The 19237-nt window shown below is 36.3% G+C and overlaps 1 protein-coding gene and 1 long non-coding RNA gene across 7 annotated transcripts; both read left to right on the top strand.

Moving 5' to 3' along the window:
- The first annotated feature begins 4600 nt into the window (after positions 1-4600).
- Positions 4601-9424, top strand: LOC113271462. 6 transcript variants are annotated; one of them, XR_003322167.1, is made up of 7 exons: positions 4613-5262; positions 5485-5679; positions 6379-6561; positions 6639-7069; positions 8026-8131; positions 8215-8605; positions 9142-9424. It is a non-coding gene; the product is annotated as an uncharacterized LOC113271462 (long non-coding RNA). The 6 variants fall into 6 exon arrangements; XR_003322169.1 differs by having other exon boundaries at positions 4601-5262; positions 5485-5647; positions 6639-8131; XR_003322168.1 differs by having other exon boundaries at positions 4602-5262; positions 6639-8131; positions 8478-8605.
- A 7873-nt stretch (positions 9425-17297) lies between these two features.
- Positions 17298-18942, top strand: LOC113271463 (probable BOI-related E3 ubiquitin-protein ligase 3). Its single transcript, XM_026521326.1, has 2 exons — positions 17298-18017; positions 18111-18942. The coding sequence occupies exons 1-2, from the start codon at positions 17370-17372 to the stop codon at positions 18747-18749; spliced, it is 1287 nt and encodes a 428-aa protein (XP_026377111.1). The 5' UTR covers positions 17298-17369; the 3' UTR covers positions 18750-18942.
- The last annotated feature ends 295 nt before the right edge of the window (positions 18943-19237 follow it).

A 19237-nucleotide genomic window follows, 5' to 3' on the forward strand; every position in this document is an offset into this window, starting at 1 on the left:
CAATGAAGTCTTCAAGTCGTTAACCTACAGAGTTTCGTGAAAAATCTAAGGTTAAAGGAGAATCGACTCTACCTTATGCAACTAGTATCGCACAGGAGGTGTGGGGGATTAGGTTTCCCAGTTGCTAGAGTTCTCCTTTATATAGTTTTCTCAGGGTTTGCAATCTAAGTTACCTTGGTAACAAAGCATTCAATATTCACTCTTAGATGAAAACCTGATTAGATTCAGGATAATATCTTTCAACCGTTAGATCAAACTTAGCTTTTTATATACAAATGAAATGTACCCTCATTTAGGTTTATGCAGCCATACCTAAACGTGTACACCATGTTGGCTCAACCGTAGTTAACCGAGGTTAGCTATATGAATACTCTCATATGAACCTTAGAGATTTTGCAGGTAACTGCATTGGAGTTCAAAGGGAATGCTTTGATGAAGGAATGAGAGAGGGCATAGAAGTGGAGAAGTTAGAATGCAGATCCATGCTTGCAGCTGTCAAGTTTGCAAACAATAAAAATTTCAAAAATTCTATTTGAACCGCATAGAAAAACAACTCCAAAACTACTCCTCACAAATTTTTCAATGGTCCCACCATAAGTGGCCCCCTGTTGTCCTCCGGCGGGGCTCACCGTGACCCACCATACAAAACTATGAGAGCTTTTTCAAATACTGTTTTTGTGTGGTTTAATAGCTCAGTCTGTTTAGAACCACTGTAAAAACTTTAGAAATATTATTTTTGAGAGTAATAGTGAGGTTGTAATAAAATCAATGAATGATCAAATTTCTAATGTTCATCGGTTAATTCAGAATTTATTCTTAGGTATTAAGTTTCTGCTAGGAAAGCTTGAAGTTTGGAATTGTGTCTCAGTAAAAAGAGATGCAAATAGAGTTGTTGATAAACTATCTAGGAAAGCTAGAATTATGAAGTTAAATTTTGAGTTCCATACTGATTTCCCACCTGATATAAAGAAATGGGTGCATCAGGAAAACAATGTAACAATTTAAATTCTTAATATAAATCTATTTTTGTATCAAAAAAAAAAAAAAAAATCAAAGAACAACCACTGAAAATTGTGTCCAACTATAACCCCACATTTGCGTTAACACCTCAAACAACCATTTCTCAACTCCTACAACAATCAACACCAATATCTGTCATCTCATCCTTCTGTTTTCTACTCTGGACCATATGGTTAGCTAGGAATGAACTAATTTTCCTACAGAAGCAAACAACATCAGAAGAAATCTTAGGTAGGGCTCAAAAACAACATCAAGAATACTTTGCGGCACAAGAATCCTTACCCCCAGTACTACCAGGAGATTCACCGACTCATAACCCCTTAAGAAGCGCCAAAAAGATTTCGACAATCTCGGTAGGATGGTCCACCCCGAACATGAACTGGATTAAGATTAACACAGATGGGGAAGCCCGAGGTCACCCGGGTTTCGCAGGTGCAGGTTTCATTTGCAGGGACTCCTATGCACGAACTATAATGGCTTTCGCTCAACCTTTAGGAATTACGACCGCCTTAACTGCAGAAACTTGGGCTTTGCTTTTGGCATCGAGAACAACAACAGATAGGTAATGGCCAAAAGTGTTCATCGAGACGGATTCAGAGAACCTTATACGCTTCATCACATCCCCTACTCCACCCCCTTGGCACATTTTTGGGATGATCTAGGAAATAAAGAATAGAATACGGCAGATCCCGCAGGCTACTATCCGACACAACTACAGAGAAGGAAATCAAGCAGAGGATGGTTTATCCAATCATGCGGCAGATGAAAGTCAAATGGGTAATTTTTCAACAAAAATATGGGACCAGATAATCCCAATTTTTATTAGTCAAATTGTTTTACAAGACTGTAACCTGATCTCCTATTAATTAAATATATGCTTAAAAAAAACACTGAATTTTTATTTTTATTTTTTTGAAGGGGAAAGGGGCTCGAATAGCACAAATTATTAAAAATACCTCAAGAAAAAAAAATAAAAAAAAAATAAAGAAAAAGAAAAAAATAAATAAATAAATAAAGGTTTGAAAGGATACAAAGAGGTGGAGAATCAGCAGTCCACCACATATTTACATTGTCATGCATAGCATGCTGACACAATATATGTGCCAGATTGTTTGCAGATTTAGGAACACAATTAAAATTTACATCATCAAAGGAAGAAATAGCATCCCTAGTTTCTAAAATCACCGATCTTATACTCCAAGGAATGTATGTTACCTCGCCAAGAATCACTGAAGTAACGTTACAAGCATCACCTTCGACAATAATGTTGTGAAACCCAATTTTTTTTGCCAATTCCAATCCCAGCTTACAAGCAATTGATTCTGCCAATAATGATGAAGTAGCAACAAAGGTACTAGATCCACAACCCAGAAATTTACCTGTATGATCACAAGCAATTGCACCATCCGCTGCATTGTTTGGAATAAAAGCAGCGTCAACGTTAATTTTAACGTATGGAGGATGAGGAGCAGTCCAGTCCATGGTTTGCAATGTAGCAGGAATAGAATTACTTCTCTCAATATCTCCAATTAAACATAAATCCATATCCTGCAAAGTTTTTTGAATCACCAAATTCTCCGAGAAATTTGCTTGAGAGAATACTATATCATTCCTTAACTTCCAGAGATTCCAAATAAGACATATCTTTTTCACGAAAACTTTTTCTGAATCTAATTCCATCCATCTAGAAATCAACCGTTGAATTTCAGGCACCGGAGAAGAAAAAGTTCCCTGGAGATCAGCTAATTCAAATACCAGTCTTGATCGCTGACAAGATATAAGAAGATGAAAAGCAGTTTCATCCTCTTGTTGGCAGAAAGAACATTTAGTTTCAGCACTGGAAACAAATCTTTTGATGTTACATTTAACTGCAAGCCCGTTGTGCAAGAATTTCCAAAGGAAGGTATGAATCTTTGGTAACAGATTAGAGAATGACCAGAATTTCTTCCATGGGAATTCACTTAAACTCGAAGATGATGGAGAATTGTTAATCAAAAGGTGATAACATAATTTTGTTGTGAATTTACCCGATGGTGAACAAGACCACGCTAGAGTATCTTTTGATTCCACCTCTGCACTTAAGTAAATCAAAGTGATGTTCTGAACCGTCTCCGGAGGAAATAATTCACTAAGGAGAGAAATATTCCAATCTCTACCATCAGGGGATATCAAATCTGCAACCTTCCGAATGTTATTGGGTAATGATGGAGTTTTTTCTATCAAATGATCTAAACTTTGGTGGAGCCAAGGATCATCCCAAATCCGAACAATCTTACCATCAGAAATCTGCCAGAAGACTTTGTTCTCAAGGATACTACGAACTTCCAACATACTACTCCAAGTTATTGTACATTTGATAGGCTTTTCAACAGTCCAGAAAGAGTTGTCGTTAAGATATTTAACACTTAATAATTGTACCCACATTGCATCTTCATTCTCTAAGAATCTCCATACAAGTTTACAAATGAGAGCCATGTTCATTAGCTCCATATTTTTGATGCCCAGACCTCCAAATTCTTTCCTTAATTCAATTTTGCTCCAGTTAATAAAATGCAACTTCCTTTCCTCAGGCGAATGTCCCCACCAGAAGCAATGTTGATCTTTTTCCATTTCCTGTGTCACGCCTTTAGGTAACAAGCAATAACCCATGGAATATAAAGGAATTGTAGAGAGAGTAGATTTTGAGAGAACTGTTCTTCCTGCTGAGTTGACGTAATGTATTCTCCATCCAGGAAATTTTGAAGTTAACTTATCAACAAGGAAACCAAAACTAGAAATTTGGTAGTCCGATTTCAGTGGATAGATACCAAGATACTTATCCTCCACCGTCATCTCTATAACACCCATATCTTGAATTGTAGTTTGTCGCATCCATATAGGTATTCCTTTACTAAAGTGAATAGAAGACTTCTCATAATTGATCATTTGACCAGATAACTTAGCATAATCATCCAGTAGCTTCATTAGGTTTCTAACATTTGTTCTTGTATTTTCACCAAAGAAAAATAAGTCATCTGCAAACATTAGATGAGTGATATTAGGATCCCACCTATTCAGTTTGTATCCCTGATATAAACCCTGGATTTCTGCTTGAATCATAAGAAGAGATAATCCCTGAGAGCATATTATAAACAAAGTTGGGAAGAGTGGACATCCCTGTCGAATCCCTCTTTCACTTCTGAATAAACCTTGAGGAGAACCATTCAAGTTGATGGAGAAGGAAGCTGTTGAGACAAATGTCATAATAAGAGAGTGTGCAGTACCTGAAACTCCCATAATCTTCAACATATCACCTAAGAAACTCCAACTGACACGATCATAAGCTTTCGCCATGTCCACCTTTAATGCAAAGTGACCATTTGTTGCCTTTGAATTATTCATCGAGTGTAACAATTCCTTTGCAATGATGATATTATCCACAATCTGACGCCCTGGAACAAATGCATTTTGAGACCAACAAATAAACTCCTCCAAATATGGTTTCAGACTGTTAGAAAGAATTTTGGTAACAATCTTGTATAACACATTACACAGTGAAATTGGACGAAAATCTGAACGAGATTCCGGATTTTTTATTTTTGAAATCAATGTGATATTCGTATGGTTCAGCAGATCCGGAAGGCAAGCAGTTTAGAATATCTCTTCAACAGCTTTATGAATGAACATCATTGCAAACTGTGGACCAACATTTTTTATAAAACACTGATGAATACCCGGCTGGACCTGGTGAAGTATAGGAGCCCATTTTTGATATTACTACCCGTATTTCCTCCATGGTTGGAACCATAATTAAAGCCTCATTATCCACGTTGAAAACAGAATCACATTGAATCGAGCATTGAGGAGAATCAGTTATCACCGGTTATTGAAATAGAGATTTGAAGTGATTCACTGGGACACGAGAAATTTCTCCCTGATCTGATATCCAACCTTGATTATCAACCAAAAGATGGCTGATTGTATTTTTCCTTCTTCTTTGTTGAGCAGAAAGGTGAAAGTGTCTTGTATTCCTATCCCCATTTTTTGCCCACTGTTGTTTCATACGCTGATCCCAATATGTAGCTTCCATGATGAGATAATCATTAAGCTCAGCTATCAAAACCACTGAAAATTATAACAGAGAGAACCATCAGAGAATAAACATAACACATGAACTCATACCTCTCTAGAAAAGCTCTCATTTTTGGTATACCAATTCCAAAAGGAGATAAAGCTTTAAGTTTTTCTCTGCTCGCTAACAAGGTAATTGGATTTCATCCTGAATTCCAATTCATATCTAAGTTATGGTTAATGTCTATAGGAATTGACATTTTTATTTTTATTTTTATATTTATGTTTTCCAGACTCTAAATTAAGGTTTTGTTGTATCTTTTTTAATTATTTGTGTGGCGAAATTTGTAGGAGAGTCCATTTCTGAATTGGGTCTAATTTGTTTAAGCATTATATCTTTTATTTTACTTTTAGGTTTGACTGAAAGGGGTTCCATTAGCAAAAGTGATTGTGGATGGTGTAATATCTTTGAGCACTGAAAGGTTCTGTACTCATTGCAGGAATCCCTGAAAGCTTTACTTATGAGAAGAACTACAAAGAAGATTTGATTGTCACCAGAGAAATTTAGAGTAAATTGGTTGGTACCTGGATCAGAAGTTGGAAACATGGGTATTTATTCGTAGTCAGAACATGTATTTGATCAATGTTTTATCTGTTTGATTATGTTTTCATTCTCACTGTTTGCATTTAGTATATGTTTCTCGGTGTTGCTTTTCACATTCGTTTTAGTGTTTTGGTTTGGCAGCTGATTTTTGCTGCTGCGTTTTATTAATTCTTATTAGTCTTTTCATGTAATTAATCCAAAATTGATGACTTGGGTATTCATCTTGGTCGGGACATGGAGTTGTTACGTGTTTGAGAAAATGTTCCATCCAAAACAAACTTTTACCCTTGAAAACTAAGTGTCTATCAGGTTATGTATGTATGCTTTAACAAAAAACATGTATATCACTGCCTAAATGGTTCTATATGATTTGACTTGAAATGCTTCTTTGTTTATAGGGGATACCAACAAAACGGTGTAGTATGGTTTGTTTGTAGTGATCAGTCGTGGTTTCTTCGTTAGTAAAATGTGCTGCAAGAATTTATAGAACCATTGTTTTCATTTAAGTACGTCTAATTTGTTTCAAATTGTTTGTGTTTTATCTATTGAACGTATCTCAAAACCAAACCACTGAACATAGCATCCCAGGTCAACCGTTGGGCAGGTGTTAAACAACCATGTCTTCCCATTTGCTGATCAATAGTCCCATTTTCGAAAATAATTTACCTTGAAAATTCCATATACTAACAATTTTGCTTATATAGGGAGCGGAGTTACGCGACATGGCAAACAATCTAATCTGGAAATTTGATAAAGAAGATCCGAGAGGCGTACTTCAGGCCGGAAACACCAGCATCACTGCTTTGGATGCTTATCCCATGTCCATTATCCCCTATATTCACTGAGTTTGAAGAACTTGAGTCGAAGCTTCAGAAATATATGTTAAGGTAAATAGTATTACACATGTGTTTGCAATGTTCTTTATCATTACGATTACTTTACTTTTCCGACCTTTTGAATGCAGATGTGGTGGATTTTTTAAAAAACATGACCAACATCCAGCTCCTTCATAGGCCTTGCGATCCTTGCCGAATGCGTGAACTCAAAACTGATAATCTCAGGTATACATTATGAGTTTTTCCTCCACTACCATCTCTTAATGCACACAGGTAAGGTAACAAGACTCTGAATATCTGTGTAAGGGGTCCACATTGAAGATTGGCATTTGGGTGCTAATCAGGTTGGTAACAACCAATCGAGGCCGACTCCGACCCAGGCCCGGTACTGATAGTTATATGCTCCACTTTTGTGAACAAACTATCAGGGTATCGCATGTCTAGCGTACTGAGAATAACGGGTTATGCCATTATTACATGGAAATATAACTCATCCTACAAAAATGATACCAAGTGTACCCCAACATCGGAATACCAGCCGTTGTAGAAATGCGAGAAGGTTAGTATTCATATATTTGCATTATTCCCCATATCTGATTTGGTATACCAGTGTTTGAGGTTGTGGTTTGTTAACTTTACCGCCAGCTGTGTACGTTTAAAAATCCTTTTCACATTGTACTTTACATATTTATCCAATTAATGTTGAGAAATCAGTTGACTACTTATTAATAGAATGTCATATTTTTAGATTGTTTGGGTACACTATGGTAAATGTTTATACTCTGTATAACCTAACTCTTAATCATAGATGTTTAGATTGTTTAGATACACTATGGTAAATGTTTATACTCTGTAAAACCTAACTCTTAATCATAGATGCTTTTGTAATTTACATGCTAATGCTATATACCCCATGTTTGATGTGCTTACCCTGTCTAGAACGAAAATTGTCACACTAGGCTATGGCATGTATGTGTTTCTTATATATGTAAATGGCAACTCCAGCAAATAGACATATGACTCACGAAACTGAACTTATATAGACTATGCATCCTACCCGGGTTCTTCAGTTCAGGGATTACTTGCTTAGTAGTAATTTTGTTATTTCAAGTGTTGTCCATCTGGAATGATTATCTGTTTTTTGTTCAAGTGCATCCCCCCGTGTAAGCTAAATGAACTTACCCTTGAATGCGACAACACATGCAATTGTCGCCAAAACAGCAGTCTAAATGTCTTAGAACAAAAATGCCCTTGCAATTATTTTGTATTCTTGGGAATGATATCTTGCTAACTGAAACGTATTAAACCAAAACATCTCATTCATTATAGTATGAGCTGACCTTGCAATAGTCGGGCGTTGCACTTGATTAGTTAGCTTTTTATTGTAAAATTATTACTGCGAGCAATTAGTATGCTTCCTTTTATCTAAAATCTCTTCCTTTTCAGTTATTATTATTCATTAATGGCAAACGGTGGGTAATCCTGTTATAACACTAATTTACCCAAATTTTTTAGCTTTGGATGGTAGTGGAGCCTCCAGTAAAATACTCTGTAGAAGTCCTGCACTAATTGTACGAGCTCGACCACAATAAACAATACATATCTATGATGTATCCAATCGGTAAGATCTTCTTTTCCAAAAATAAATTTGGTTTTGTTGGCAGTTTACGAGTTGTTGTTCATGTTCATGCATGGTTTCTTTAGGAAGCTTGAATTTTCGGAAAGTATAGCAGAAATGTGGACTGGATTTGGTTGGGTTAGGGAGAGGGGGAGCATTTTTCCTGTTAACCATCTATCTAGGGAGTAACCATGCCACTTGCTTACAAGAGAACATGATTTGCGAAATTGTATGTAGATCGGGAAGAAGTAAATTTCAGGATCTGGATATTGGATCGAATTGTTTTTGTCCTCGGCTTTAAATTCTTTATTTTGATAAAAATCGGCTTTGAGTTCTTTATTTTTTGTAGAGATCGATGGATGTACCAACCATTCGATTGAATTCATGCACAAGATTTTCATTTTATGAAAGATTAAGCAAACACAAGGGAGATTAAGAAAATATAACTAACGTGGGTCTTGTTATATTTGTACTATGGTAAGTAGGTCGATTTCATCTGAATTTTATCTCTAAGAGCAAGTCTTATGGTGGAATCCATCCATCTTCCACGCCACCTCAGCACTTGGAACTGTGGATGGAAGCGCAAGTGTAATGGTGGAATAGTAGAAATGCTATTCTTAATGGAGCTAAAACACGCAATTAAGAATGAAGCTTTTTTTTTCAGCCGTTAAATTTCAACAACTCATTTTAAATCTACGGATAAAAAAAAACGCAATTCTTAATTGCGTTTTTTAGCTCAATTCATAATTACGTTTAACGCTATTCTTATTGGCGTTTAGATGGATTCCACGAACCCTTCCACGAAACCGTGGAACCTTGCTTAGATTTTCTGTGGAAGACCCCAACTTGGAAGCCACTGGACTTGACATTTCATGATTTTTCCACACTTGAAATAGTTTGGATTCCACCATAAGACTTGCTCTAACAAAACGTTGCGTCTGTAGCTTTTAACGTAACAAAATAGCATGTGTCGTGCCAAAACGGGAACATTAACTAATGTTCCTCTTTCGCAGGTTCATCATAGGATGATCGGCTTAATCGACTGAGTTGGTGTTGTTACTTTCGTTGCTTGGGTCCATATTTCGTATGTAAGGAGCTCAAAAACAAGAGGCAACGTAGGTTGAAACTGGGCATGGCATCCTGGCCTTAATTCATCGAACTAACTTCAAATTTTGTTGTATTGCCTGCATATAGCTGGGAATGTAAAAGCACATATATTTCACGAGTACGTAAAAGCACATATATTTCATAAGAATATTGTAATAATTAAACCACTAATGATTAAATAATGCAAGTTTATCTTCCAACAACTCTAGAATTTAAATAAATAAATCTAAAAACATGCAAGATAAAAAAACTTTAGAAATAACTATGTGTAATCACAATCTTTTCTATACCAAACCCTAGCTATCCTTCTCAAGAATAAAATTCTCAAAAGAAATTTTTTAGATATTAAGGTCTTTGAAGAATTCCTTATCGTCTCCAAACTCCTTATCAATGACTGGCAAAGGAACATACGGTTCATGAATGAAAGAGTTAGTTCCTGCAAACCTGGTAGGATGTTGATTGACAAGAGCATCTTGAAGTTTGAGAGATTTCTGTAAAATCTTCTTTAGACCCTGCACTTGGTCTAACGTCGTTGGGCGTCAGTCCAACGTTATTGTTATCGTCCGTACACCAACAATCTGAAAATTCGAGGACCCTCCCAAATAAATACTTGTAGCTCCAATTATAGATTCACACAGATGTTAGTATAGTAAAGTACTAGTGAACTATTATTGGTGTAAGTTTTCCCATACTTAGTCTTTTCTACTCCGGAAGTGTATATGTATAATGAACATAAAATATGGAAACTTCAATCGGTTCCTTTCAGTCAACATGCACAGTTCTAGGACCAAACAAACCTAATGGTGGATATTTAAAAGAAAAATAATCAGTAAGAACTTTAGAAGCACACAACTCCAACCCTAAGTGAGGTATTTTCTTAAAAGTTAGGTTAACAACTCTTCGAGAAACTACATCAACTTCAGTAGCTATATAATTATGGAAAGCATTAGACAATTTTGCCACAATCTCGGGATTGTTTACCTCATGCTTCTTGTGGTCCTCTATCAAACTTTTTGAAAACCATTATGCTTCAACTGAAATCTCAGCACCATTAAAATCATTGGAAGCTCAATTGGGTCTTCCACAATCTTAATCAGTTCGATTTCATTCTCAATCATTGATTCTTCAATAACCTCATCATAGAAATCAAAATCTTGTCGCAGAAAGTCTAGTTCATTAGTGCAAATCCAGAAATCTTCGTTCGAGTACATTACACCATTTAAAATAATAGTAATGTCATATCCAGTCCCCTACTTTTGAATATGCGAATAATCGTTATTATGATTCAAAATTGGAATAAATTGTGAAGTGTTATGTCTATTCATATAAACCCTTTCAATTAAAATTTGATTCCCTTGGGAAAAGGATGTGACTCTTGATGAAAATGTTTCTCCTAGAATCACCTTTGAACCTTTATAAACTCCACACATTCTCGATTGCATTTTAGAGTAAAAAACTAGTACTACAAAAATTGTAGTTTGCATATTGTCTTCAAGAGCTAAAGAAGAGTTTGTACTACATTTATTCGTGTTCGATGTTTGGTGATCCTCGAAGTGCTGCGAAGAATACCAAAAGTATTGTTGAATACCGGAGACGTATGTCATACACTTTAGCAGCATTAAGTACAAGGCATTAAATGTTTTAAGTAAAGAGAAAACTAGCCTCAGTACACCCAACTACGTTCGCTTAAATTTTGTTTATATTGATCATCCCTTTGAGACTGTTTGGTTCAAGTAATTGAATTCTTTGTAATCCAATTTCGGGGAAATGTGACCAATTCTTTGAACCAAACGGTACAAATCAACTCTATGTAATTGAAAATTTTGATTCCTAGGAATCCAATTCCCTCCAAAACAATAGATTTCCATTGCATTGGTCTAATAATGCAATGGAATTGGATTCCAGGATCAAAGCAAAAATAATTGGATTACCTCAACCAAACACTATTTTTTTGGATTTGAATCCAATTCCAAGAACTGGATTATCCTGTAATTGAATTCCTAGGAATCCAATTCTTCCCACCAAACGAGGTCTTTGTATATTCCTATTTTCTTGTTTTTCGGTTTTGGTAACCAAGTATTACATGAGTTGTAATACTAGATGAAGACCATTGTCACAGTATGGTAATGAAATGACGGAAATAATACTAGAGTTGTATTATTATCGAAATCGGTAACGAAGATTATCCAATAGTAAAACTTGAAAACGAATAACAATCCATACCTCTCTTTGAACGAATTCTTACTCTTATTCTAAATCCTAAGTGGAAAAGTGAAATAATTCTGACGTGTTGCAATACCGGTCTTGTGAATCTTATGTTTCTGATCATCTTGTGTATTTCTCCATCTCTAACAAATTTAAAGATTTAACTTTTTTTATCTTTTTACCTAAACCGAACCTACTCGACTTGGTTTGTAACAGACCAACCTTGACTAGTGTTGACATAAGTTTCCAAATTATACTATGGGCATGCTTGGTGCCTGCTGGAGATGCAGAACAGATCATCCTTTATCTATGTTGGAATAACAATTGGGAGCTGCAGTTGAAAACAGAATTACAGTTCGGGAAGAGGTAAGTACAGTTACAGTTTACCAAAAGAAAGAGACTAAGTATGCAATGTATATGGATAGTGGTCCTACTCCTGGCCGCTAGAGCATCATGTGTAATGAAAGCGTGGTGACGAGCCAAACTACCGAGACACTATTTGTTTCCTTTGTAATTTAATGTTACTTTTTCCGGAAAGTAGATTTGGAGCATGGTACATTTATAGACTGATTGATGGGTTGATCGATGCCATTGTGAATGCATGAAACGAAATGGGATTGATGTCAGTGAAAGTCACGGCATAACCCCACCCGCAACGGCATTTTCTTTGTTCCCTTTTTATTTATATTAAATTAATTATTAAATTTAAATACATAAAGAAAGAAATAAAGAATGGGTTGAACAGCAGTAAAATCTGGAACAGCAGCAGTTGGTGGAACATGTGTATTTAATTAATTAATTAATTAATATATACATGAAAAAAATAGATACGTACCTGATACGGAGTGTGTGCTAGTCTGTGTCTGTGTCTCTGTCTGAGGACAATACTTTTTTTCCCAGAACTAATCAATAAAAGATCTCGTTTTCTTCTTTCTTTAAAAAAGGGCTCCAACATAAAGAACCCTTCCCCACTTGCCATTCTCGTTTTGTAACTCTTCTTTTTACTTTCATGAGTTGCAAACTCAACCAATCTTCAACGTCTTCACCACGGCAGTTGGTATGAAATGAAACCGGGAAATGGTAAACTTTTTTACGAAATGCAACAGCAACACTCCTCTCTCTAATTATTTGCCCAGTGAAAGGAGGCTAGGACTCTGTAAATGGGATCTCTTTATTATATTTGGAAGCAGAAAAAAGAAGAAGAAGAGGACAGTCAGATACCCGAATCATAAGATGCATAATATGTATAACATGTCCCATCTCATTATATTTTTGTACAGATGTGTATGGGTGGTGGTACGTATATAGTGTTCATGTGTGACCACTGACCACACCCCTTTTAATAAGATCTCTCTGACTAGTCTGTTCTTTTCTGGGGGCCCTCATTAAAAATGTTCTCCGATCTACTTAATGGCTTATGGTCAAAAATCAATAAATTTATTTATTTTAGTACCACTGGAACTCTGGAACAGTGTATCATCCTTTTTTCTTTTTTTTTGATGCTAGTTCCAGTGTACCACTGGAACTAACATGCTAAAGGTTAAGGAATCTTTAGCCGGTAAGTAAAGACAATTATCAAACTAAATTACACATTCGAAAGTGTTTAATCCCATGCATGTTTCAACTTCAAGATGGGAAGTGGGGGTGGGTGGTGGAAGCAGAGTACCCATAAAAAGAGAAAAAGAGTGGTGAGTAAATCCAAATTAACGAAAGAAAAGATCCAGTGGAATTGTAGTATGACGATGATGATGGTGATTCAGTGATCACCTTACTGTTGTTGTTCAAGTTATGTGGTGAGTGAGGTGATGATGGCATTACCATGTTAGTCTTCAACTAGTAATTCATTATCTTTTTCTTTTTTCTTCTTTACTTCAATGTTGGTTGCTTTACCTTATTCCATGGTAGTGACCTATTAGTTGGCCAACCACAACCAACAAAGGAAGGAAAACCCTCGAATTAATGAGTCAATAAAGTGGTACGTCTTAATATTAACATGTAGGTGGGTACTAGTCCCAAAGTATACTTTCATAATAATATGTGCATACTTAGCCGAAAAGTAGACAAACAGAAAGATAAACTCAATTAGTGGTCTAGTTACCTTGTTTGTTTATAACTATAGGAAGGCGTAGACGGCCACTAAATATGCTTTTGTTGTCGTTAATTAAAGAGTAATAAATAGTATATTGACGTCCCATTAATCCAGATTAAGTATGTAAATAGGACAAAATCAATGATGCTTGTAGATATAGATTTATTCCAAGATTAACTCTAGATTATAGACAGAGGTGCACTGACATAGGGTAGGGTACGTTCTCAATGAGAAAAGGACGTGGGAGTTAATTCTATAAACACAAATGGCAACACAAAAAAAAAAAAAAAAAAAAAGAAAAAAGAAAGAAAGGAATCAGTAATGGTGCTGGATTACGCATTGTATGTGTACACTGGCCATAATGGATGGATATGGGGGGTGAAACCAAAGCTAAGATGACCTAGATTTGTTTGTCTTTCTATCGATGGATGTGTATCGATTTTTCAGTTTCACAAACAAATGAATGGAGGGAACAAAGCAAAGTAGAGAAAAAGCAACCATATAATTTTTGATTTTTTACGTTTAAATTCCGACGTATCTTTCTTTCTGTTTCTTATCGCTATCTACATACACAATTATCATCATGTCTTGAAAGCAAACACAATTAATAATCGCTTGTTTTTACAATGAGTTAGTGGGTATATTATATAGACAGGTAGATAGATGGATAGATAATGGGAGGAGAATCATCACATGTAGGATAGAGCTCGATTCAAGGGTTGGCTGGTTGGACAATAATATGTCGATGTTTGCTTGTTTTTCTTTTCATTTTAACCTTTTTCATCACAAAAAAAGACACCGAATCCATTGAGGGTGTGACATCCATATCCATCGATTCCTTAGTCATACCATCATCTCATCGGTCACCACCACTTTCCTGTCCTTTTTATATACGCGTTACGCAATATATACATTCCCACTTATATTATACCTAATACAAAGTTAAACAAGAAATGAAAACTAGCTAGCTACTCCATGACGCTACACTCATTAGCTGAGCACGAGCACGTGCCCCGAGCCCTGGCCTGCACCTCTCTAAATGGTATCATTTGATCTGATAGGATCGCTCTAGCTAGGTACAAGAGAGGCATGCACCTCTGACGACGGAACGGTCCATCATGCCGTCAATTCATTACTGTTTTGGATTGCTGAATTAATTTAGTCATTTGGACTTGATCCACACCTAAACCAAACGTGGAGCACCAGCCACTGCACATCACATTTAGTCTTTATCGAAGACATGATTGACAATTACTGGTTATATAATCCAAAATATATAGCTTGGAACATAAAAGAGGAAGGAATCGGAATAAGTTGATAAAGGATGGAGACTTGGTGTCTATCTGCCAAAACTGCATCAAGTATTTTTCTTTTCTCCATAATCATTCAAGCATCTATCTAGTTCACATATCGTTGTCATCGTCGCTAGTCCTGGGGCGGAGTAATTCAATTCTATTCAATCGTATGGAAGGAGCAAAATGGGAACTAGCTAACTAATATGCATGTACCATGTGGTGATGATCTAGCACTAAGAGAAATCATATGTGGCCCTATTAAGACTAATTAAATTTCTGCACCATTATAAATAAATTCCACGGGACATGAGATATCACCGCGGTCGACATATAATTTTAAAAAGAGAGACGGACAAAAAGAAGTAATGTATGTCAACAGGGGCTGCTAGTCAAATCCAATCTCGCACCCCGCCCATCTATAAAACAACCTTTAAAGAGACGAGAGATTCCTCCCACTTAATTATAATGAGCAGTAGAACAGTACAGCAACCACATCAGTAAGGAGCTAGGTAGGGAGTCACAAGTCAGAATCACGGATTCAAAAACCAACAAAATGAATTCACCAAGGGACCAACTCAACTATCTATCTAGGTATAGGGTACCGCGTAAGTCATAACCATGTTGATCGGATTAAAGGTGGTGGTGCAGGATATGTACGTTACGAGCAGAGAGGGGTATAAGCAATAACTGTCTGTCGTGCCTTGATGGCTAAGCAGTGTGTATCGAGAAGCTGAAATTGCTAGTTGGTTAAACAGGTAACAATTAATAGGGATTTGGACATTCGAGCAGGGGCCTGCCTGCTGCCTGATCAATACAATAATAATTCTAACATGCTATGCATATATACGGATAGCTGGCAATGGTGATGAAGATGACATTTTTGGTTGCACAATTATGAATCCCCACAATAATTTTTTGATAAAGTATGATGCATGAGTGAGTGCCCTTGCTTGATAAAACTAGTCAAAATTGTCAAACAAATAAAGTAGTGCATTTCTATTTGATTTGTGTTTAGTATAAATGGACAGGACAATTATTATTAAGGGGTTACTACTTAACTTGTAATAAAAAAGGGATGATCATGAGGAATCTAAATAAAGTCAGACTGTAGATACATAGGCAGGCCATTAATGCTGTGGTTTTGCAGCGTGGTGCTTTCTTGACTCTTTTCCTAAACCATTTGATAATTAGTCGTTGCTAATACGGGTACCAGTTTGTCATGGTGGGGGGAGAAGGAAAGAATATTAGAATCCTTTACTTGATTTTACTTTGTCCAAAATGATACCAAATAATTCAAAAAGAGAATAACAAGAAGGCGCACGAAGGTTCACAGATGTGTATTAACCACTTAATACATGTGCGATGATGAGCACAAATTACTCTTCGCAACAAATAATGGTGCTCTTGAAAGAAAACCATCATAATCCCTTTTATATACTTAACTATATGATGAGGGCTCCATTAGGTAGCATGATAATTTATCCCCCCAATTAATCTTGTCTATTACTTGTTTTAAAATAATTAGCAGGTTCATGCTTTTGTTTGATTCTTTAATAACGAAAGCACAAAGCATCAACAGTTACTTGTATATCATCATCATATATAATAATAATAATATCTTTGGGGCTAAGTTCAACAAGTACGGACCCCTCAAAAACTGAAAAGGAAAAAAATACTCCCAGCAATAAACAGATACGATGATAAAGTCAGAGAGAAGAAATAGTAAACAGAGAGAGAGAGGGGAAAAAGGAAAGATACGCAATGCACGGGTAAAAGCAATGAAAGCCTCGTTCACGTTGATGTTGTTTGGGATAATAATAGATGGGGAGGTTGGACAATGGACAGAGTCAGAGTCAGTCGTGGTGGAGTGGGCACAACGCACTTTCCGCCTCGGCTCGATTCTCGTGTTATCTAAGTTTGTTTTTCATTCGACCTTTCCTTTCTTTATTATTTCTTGTTTTCATTCATCTCTGTAATTATAAGGCATCATCTTTCTTTTTCCACATCCTCTGAAAACCAAACGGATACAGTAAGAAATAAAGTCGTTTTGACTGTTTATCAGTTTTTCTCCATTTTTTATATTGATTACACCGTACTGGGACTTGGCCCCACTCACCAGCATAGCATCAATAAAAAGAAAAATGCCAAAGTTAAAAAGTAACAGTAGAGAAAGAAAACGTATGAAGTGTGTGTGAGGATGTGAATGCTTCCTCCACCACCAACAACAACAATAAAATCAACAACACTCAATCCCCATTCCTGCTTGACTCTGACTATGACTCTGACTCTGACCACCTTCCTGTAAGCCCCACACCCCTCTCTGATCAATTTCTACCTTCTTGTGGGCCCCACAGTAACCCCCTGCTAAAAGCCAATATTTAATATTATTATTTATTTTTATATTGTATTTATCTGAAAAGACCGTTTCTTGTTCCCTCTCATACGCTGCATATAAAACCAACCCACTCCCCCCTTCCAACATTTTGTTGCACAAGAGAAGAAGTTTATTAACAAGAGAAGTCACATACATTTTCCTTACAGAAAAATGGCCGTTCAAGCTCAATACCCAGCTAATATCTTCAGGTCTACTACCATGAAAAATAATGTTTTAGATCTTCATCAACAACATGATTTTTATCAGTTTCATCAGAACAACAACAATCAAATTAGTACTCCTCTTCCTGGGAATGTCATCGGAAATACTTACACCAACTTCGGTAAACAACAGAGCAATCTTATTAACGGAGGAGTGCTGAGTGGTGATCATTTGGCAGCTGAGAGTGAATTAACATGCAATTTATCCGCATCAAGAAAAAGAAACAGACTAGATTGTGACGATCATCATCAAAACATGCAACCAACGCTTCAGCAATCTTATCTCCATCTCCAACAACAAAACGATCATGTCTTACTTCAGAAACAACAACATAATTTCAGGTATGCAAACAAGCTTCAACAGATAAATATTGGTGGATCTTCAAATACAGGGATTTCTATTAATTACGAAGAAACCAACAATCATAGATTACACCAGCATCATGAATCAGCCGGAACTAGTACCAGTGGCAGATCATCTGTATTAACTTCTTCTCCGGCGCCAATGGTATCACAACAAGATCTACTGATGAACACTAATCATCACCGTCTCCTCCACCACCAAAACCTCGAAATCGACGCATTGATCCTACTCCATGTAAGTAATTTAAATCATATTTTCACTAATTCTTTTTAATTTTTTCTTTTATTATGTCTGTATACTAAATATATTTCTGTGCTTATTTTCCAGAATGAAAAACTAAGATCAGTAATTGAAGAAACACAGAAGAGACAATGTAGATCGTTAGTGTCGGCCGTGGAAGAACAAGTTCTGAAAAGGCTAGCAGAGAAAGAGACAGAGCTACAGAATGCAGGACGAAAAAATGCAGAACTGGAAGAGAAATTAAAACAGTTGAACGCAGAGAATCAAGTTTGGTTCAATGTTGCTAAGAATAATGAAGCTATTGCCTCTAGTCTTAAATCTACTCTTCAACAGATTCTTCTCCAGAACAATAACACTAAATCAGGAGTTGAAGCTGGAGGTGAATTATTATTAACAGCAAATACTACCAGTAATCATGATCAAAAAGAAGGATTTGGTGATAGCGATGGCTTAGTAATCCAAGGTTTAGATGATGATGCCCAATCCAGTTGTTATGGAGGAAAACATAACCAAGAAGTTAATAAAAGAAAATTAGTAGATGCAAAGGACAATAAGGGAACCAGCACCATCAAAAAATCATGCAAGGTTTGCGAAAAGAATGAGGTTTCCGTGTTAGTGTTGCCTTGTAGGCATTTGTGTCTTTGCAAAGAATGCGAGTCCAAACTAGATTATTGTCCCATTTGCAAGGCTGCAAAGAACGCTAGCTTGCAAATCTTCATGTCCTAGCCAGCTAATTACAAGCTTTACTGTAGCAATTCTTTTGTCACTCAAATCAAAAGTAGGCCTATGATTTATTTGAAAAGTTTGGGATTCATTTTGTGGAAAATCTCAATTGTATGTATTTTTATCTTTATCTTCGTGCTTAATTACAAATGTAGATGGAGTAATTAAAATTGTTCGAAAAGTAGTCTTGCTAGCACTCTTTGCCATTTCTGTGTCTGCCTCATCAATGGCGCGTGCATAAAAATAAATCTTCCTTAAAGCATTGTTATAATTTTTCATTATCATAAGCACGCGTTAAATCCTATCTCGGGGAAATGGCTAAAATTGGGGATCGCTACCATTACTTCTATGTGACATTTAATTTGTTGGGTAGGAGCGGATCGAGGGGCCGGCAATCAAGGAATTGCCGGGTCAATCACGTAATGGTACCACTAAAATTTACAGTACGTATATGATGGGCATTTCATTTGTTTTGCACGGTAAATATCATT

The sequence above is a fragment of the Papaver somniferum genome, chromosome 4 (assembly GCF_003573695.1).
Source record: "Papaver somniferum cultivar HN1 chromosome 4, ASM357369v1, whole genome shotgun sequence".
Classification (NCBI taxonomy): Eukaryota; Viridiplantae; Streptophyta; class Magnoliopsida; order Ranunculales; family Papaveraceae; genus Papaver; species Papaver somniferum.